The sequence below is a fragment of the Neoarius graeffei genome, chromosome 23, assembly GCF_027579695.1.
Source record: "Neoarius graeffei isolate fNeoGra1 chromosome 23, fNeoGra1.pri, whole genome shotgun sequence".
Lineage (NCBI taxonomy): Eukaryota > Metazoa > Chordata > Actinopteri > Siluriformes > Ariidae > Neoarius > Neoarius graeffei.
The window spans coordinates 9,413,435-9,419,363 of NC_083591.1; the positions used below are offsets into that span (position 1 = coordinate 9,413,435).

The following is a 5,929-nucleotide window of genomic DNA, read 5'->3' on the forward strand; positions in this document are numbered from 1 at the left end:
TTGTGGAAGGCGCTACAAGTCCATACAGGCCAGACTCATGAACAGTTTTTACCCAAGTGCCATAAAACAACTCGACTCTTAGTTGAAGAGTGTGTAATATTCTGTGCAATATATTCTGTGCAATATTTCCTGGACTGTGCAATACACTGGCTCATCTACTTATTAACTTCGTGTTTTATGGTGGTGGTCTGCTGACATGATGTGTGCTGTTTTTTTAATATACACTTATTTTAGGAGTTGCGCTGAAATTTCATTGTATAGCTGTGCAATGACAAAGGCATTCAAGTCAATGGTACTATAACAAGAGCCAGATGTAAGAGCCATTAAGACAGATAAAGAACTGCCGATCATGGTTACATCAAAACTTATAGCTCATTTACCACATGAACCACAAGTCATCTTCAGTCAATACAGTACAGGTTGAACGGAACAGCAATCACATCTGCATTGCATTCTGCATTGAAAACAGCCCTGTAATGACGCTGCTCATTTTTATCATCAGTGGATGTTCATTAGAACTCTTAAAATAAACCTACTGACTGGCCTCTGTGCAATCCCCATGTCAAAGACAAAACAGTGGTTTTAGGGTTTATTGCATTTTTGTTTAGTCAGATGCACTCAAACTGTGTACAATATGCAATTCTGATATTCACAGCAAGTTAATCAATATATATAAATCAAAAATAAGTCTTGAACGATTATACAGTGCTTCATCCTAAGAAATGCATACAACTCCTACAATGCATTTTGAAAGTTCTCCTTGCTGTTATGTATGTGTGGAAATTAAGAATAGTCCTATGTGATGTCTCCATTCCAGTCTCAGGGCAAACCTAGACAAGAGAAAGAAAGAAATCATATATATTAGTGTGCAGTTCTGTGGCTATAGAGATCTTGCAGTCACGTGACCGGAAAGTACACAACCGCCATCTTGTCGGTCAAAAACACCGCTGAATACTGCTGCACTCGTGTACAGAATGGATCAATTTCAACCGACGGACTACACGGCTCATTTTTCTAATGAGCAGATAACTAGATACAGGTCTAAAATAAACGATCTACAGATTAGTGACCCTTATGGCTTACCGGACGGAGTTTTCACGACCGGATTTTGAACTGCCAGCGGAATACCCGGACGTGTATAATTACCTCATTAACTTTCCCTCGCTGTTCAGTGGTGAAGCACTGCGTGCTTATAAATCTCTGGACAGTTATCTCTACAGAAATTCAGGATTTGTCAGCGACTCAGATGTGGCATCTTGTAAACAAGAATCCTCATTGGACGGGTAAGTCACTTAAGTATTGAGTATAGCGCTGACCAGCCGATTATAGAATAGAATAAGGTAATTCCAGTTGTAATTCCAAATCGTCCGTCTTGTTTACATGGATCTGGCGTTGGAGAGGTAGAGGCTTGGCAGTGGAGATTTGAGTGGCTGTTTTCTGAGCTTAGTCAACAGGCCGGCTCTGCAGCCTCGCTTTTGCTTCCGCTCCTGGTGCGGCCTCCTTCGCTTCCGATAACAATCCACGGAGACCCCGCTGGTCTCGCTATCTCGTCCGGAATTTTTTTTTTTTTCTCTCGTCCGGAATGTTGTGCATGCGATGGAAATCGCTACAAACCGTCATTTTCTGCTGGAAACCAATGTCCAGTAAGTCCATACGGTTGTAGTGGATATTGAAGTCCGGTACAGACGAACAACACGCAAAAATACACACAAAAAATGTGCACAGGTAGGGAGAGCTTGTAGCCGCAGCCGTTGTAGTAGAATTGTATATAGTAGGGTTTTCCAGAAGAAAAGGTAGAAGTAAAAGCAGAAGTAGAACCAGAAGTAGAAGGCGGAATATGGCGTTTGACCGACAAGATGGCGTCTGTCACAATCTGGATCGGCTGTGACGTCACATGCAAGTGCTCCATACAAGCTTGACTACACTAGTGAGCTTCATTTTGCAAGTTTTAGAAGGAATGTGTGATGGAACAATATGGTTAAACTAGTATACATATGCACACTTTACACCTCAGTGCAGAGAGAAGCACCCACGTTCTTTGGTGTTCAGTTAGGAAACATGCAAAAATCGGACAACGATAAAACTATACAGAAATTGTTGGTGCCTCTGGTGAACAGCTCATGAAACTATTATGAAGCTGCAAGTTAGCTCCAATTTAGATCCATCAGATTTTAACACATACCAAAAAAAAAAAATCCATTTTCTCTTCTAACTCTCCAAAGGAACTGATGTACGACTAAACATCCTTCCAAGATTTTAAATTTCTTTCTTCATGTGGTTCTGTTGAAAGCAGCGCCAAAGACAAATTTCAAAACTTAAATCTATCTTTTTCAAACCGAAATTGGACAGGATAAGAAAGTTAGAGGGACAGCACATGTAGGAAGGCTTGGAAACAAAACCGAGATGGTTTGGACACATACAGTGGAGGGATCCAGGGTAAACTGGAAAAAGAATGCTGGAGATGGAGTTGCCACGTAGAAGGAAAAGAGGAAGAGCAAAGATAAGCTTTATGGATGTGGTGAAGGAGGACATGAGGATGGTTGGTGTGACAAAAAAAAAAAAAAAAAAAAAGATACAGAGGACAGGAGGGGATGGAGGGAAGTTATCCGCTGTAGTGATCCTTAATGGGAACAGCCAAAAGATGATGATCTTAAAACAAACAACCCCTCATCCTCCTCCCCAGGGAGGGAAAGCCAGGCTAAACACTGAACAAGAGATATCTTGTCTTCTGATTATTGCTCACAATTTCACAGGTGCTTACATCATGTAGACATCCAAAGTCACCGCAGTCTGAAAACGCTGACAAATGGTTCATGCGGTTTTATGCAGGAAACGTGGGACACAATTGAGGACCCCCCCCCGCAAAAAAAAAAATCTACCTAGCTTACCATTAAACTGACAACTCACAGGTACAAAACAAAAGACCTTCAATAATTATTCTAACTAAACTTATATCAGATCATGAAACCGAGCACACGCCACAACCTTTGAAGAAATTTACTATCAAAGTCAGATTTGCAATTAGCATCCAACGTGGACATTTAAAAAATAAAAAAGGGTCTACATCATTCCAAAAATCATACAGCATTACCCTGGCTTAGTCACCAGTCACAAATACATACCATTGGAGAATTTGCATTGTTTGAGCACCTCACTGAGCCCTTCACACAGTTTGAGGTCACTCTGTGTCTGCGCACATTCAAGGAACTGTTTCAGCTCATAGGCACAGGGATTCTGCTGATACATGGGCTGCTGCTGCTGCTGGTACGTGTCCTGAGGCTGATAAGGCTCCTGGAGGATTCATTCAGGACGTGTTATTTATTGCCCACACACAATCATGTGCAAATAATAACGAAGTAAAAATAAACATATGGCTATGAAGTCATTTCTTCATATTCACCTGATAGGTGATATCAGGCCTGGAGGCCTCAGAGTTTCCACCACCGCTGGAGCCACCTGTCATAGCATGGCCAATCGTGTGTCCCACGGCGGAGCCGATCGCGACACCTGCTGCAGTGCTGGCCATCTGAGCAAACATACCTGGCTGTCTAGGAGCAGCTGCAGCAGGCACAGTCGCAGCAGATGCAGGAGCTGGTGGAGGTGCTACTCTGGCCACTGGTGGAGATGGTACTCTGGCCACCGGTGGAGGTGGCGCCGGACGGGAGGAATAGCTGTGATTGTAAAGATCAAGACATAAGAACTGACGCAACATGTGTAACAGCTGGCAATAATTGGAAATGCAACCTATGGTTCAGATAACTACATATTTCTAGGGACTGTGAATATTTCAAGTCATTACAAAGACTTAAAAGAACCTGAATGTTAGTTGTAAGAATGTGATTGGACTTCTGCTGTAACACTGAGGCTCTTTCTGATCAATCAAGGTCTTCTACTCCTGATACTACACTATTTTTAACTCAAATGATGTGCCTAAAAATGTCTGAATAGTTGGATTATGTTCGTAAAATATGTCTATACTGGCTACAAAAAGGTTTGAGGAACCCCTAGTCAACCCACGTTCACAAAGGGCACTGTTATTAAATAGAGCATTACAAATTAAGAAGGGATTTGGTCTTAAAATATTATCAACTTCATGATTTTACTTGCTAATCACGTAAACAAGTTTTTAAATAAACTCTCAGTAAGATAGCTAATGTGGTACATTAGCCTAACTTTAGCTAGGTCTTGCTAAACTAGCCAGTTGGTTGAGAGTTAGCATAGCTAGCTTACCTTGGAGGAGCCATCCTCGAAGTTCGGCTGCGACTTCCTCTAGGCATTTTAGACGTTATAAATATTTACAACCAAAGTTTAAATATTTAAAGCAACGTTATGTCAGTATCCTCCACTATCCGTTTAGCAAAATCTAGAAGATATTCTGTCTCTGCGACCTTCAACCTTGGGAGCTAGTATTAATGTGTCGTTTGGGAAAGAATCGGTTCTTTGTTCAAGTGAGTCGAAAATGCCGAGTCGACTCGCATATATGAGCGATTTTTATAATTAGATGTAAGCAATACTGTTACTTTAGAAGTATAATTTAATCAAATTACTTCCACGGAATTTTTTCTTTTTCTGCATATGCTCATGGTGAGGATCCATAACACTGCTGTTTGTTATTGCACGTGGTCAAGTATATGAGGAAGTGATTAACAATGTAAATGAAAATTAATATTTTTAATGACAAAGTAATTGTATATACAAAAACTAATTAATGCAAGTAGCATATCTTTATTTATTTTTATTTTATTTTACTTTGTCCGGGTGAAATTCTTTAAAAATGGCGATGAATCGTTTGGGAGGCGAAAGAGTCGGCTCTTACTGATCCGCTGCTCGAAAGTTCATCCGGGGAATTTTGTAGTCTGTGACATCATTCATATCCCTGAGTCACTTTCAGAAGCAGTCAAGTTGATTCAAAGCTATAGTGGTGCTTAAAAGTTTGTGAACCCGTTAGAATTGTCTATATTTCTGCATAAATATGACCTAAAACATCATTAGATTTTCACACAAGTCCTAAAAGTAGATAAAGAGAACCCAGTTAAACAAATGAGACAAAAATATTATTCTTGCTCATTTATTTATTGAGGAAAATGATCCACTATTACATATCTGTGAGTGGCAAAAGTATGTGAACCTCTAGGATTAGCAGTTAATTTGAAGGGGAAATTAGTCAGGTGTTTTCAATCGGGTGTGAGTGGGCACCCTGTTTTATTTAAAGAACAGGGATCTATCAAAGTCTGATCTTCACAACACATGTTTGTGGAAGTGTATCATGGCACGAACAAAGGAGATTTCTGAGGACCTCAGAAAAAGCGTTGTTGATGCTCATCAGGCTGGAAAAGGTTACAAAGCCATCTCTAAAGAGTTTGGACTCCACCAGTCCACAGTCAGACAGACTGTGTACAAATGGAGGAAATTCAAGACCATTGTTACCCTCCCCAGGAGTGGTCGACCAACAACGATCACTCCAAGAGCAAGGCGTGTAATAGTCGGCGAGAACACAAAGGACCCCAGGGTAACTTCTAAGCAACTGAAGGCCTTTCTCACATTGGTTAATGTTAATGTTCCTGAGTCCACCATGAGGAGAACAACAATGGTGTGCATGGCAGGGTTGCAAGGGGAAAGCCACTGCTCTCCAAAAAGAACATTGCTGCTCATCTGCAGTTTGCTAAAGATCACGTGGACAAGCCAGAAGATTATTGGAAAAACGTTTTGTGGACGGATGAGGCCAAAATAGAACTTTTTGGTTTAAATGAGAAATGTTATGTTTGGAGAAAGGAAAACCTCGCCTCACAGCAAGAAGGTCCTGGGTTCAAGCCCAGCGGAGCCCTGCATGTTCTCCCTGTGTCTCCGGGTGCTCTGGTTTCCCCCACAGTCCAAAGGCATGTAGGTTAGGCTAATTGGTGGCTCTAAATTGACTGTAGGTGTGAATGTG

The 5,929-nt window shown here is 41.1% G+C and overlaps 1 protein-coding gene across 1 annotated transcript; it reads right to left on the reverse strand.

Moving 5' to 3' along the window:
- Positions 1–576: 576 nt before the first annotated feature.
- Positions 577–4,448, reverse strand: chchd2 (coiled-coil-helix-coiled-coil-helix domain containing 2). The gene is made up of 4 exons (XM_060905255.1): positions 4,231–4,448; positions 3,401–3,671; positions 3,123–3,291; positions 577–830 (listed from the first exon to the last, which is right to left on the reverse strand). The coding sequence occupies exons 1-4, from the start codon at positions 4,275–4,277 to the stop codon at positions 820–822; spliced, it is 498 nt and encodes a 165-aa protein (XP_060761238.1). The 5' UTR covers positions 4,278–4,448; the 3' UTR covers positions 577–819.
- Positions 4,449–5,929: the final 1,481 nt, after the last annotated feature.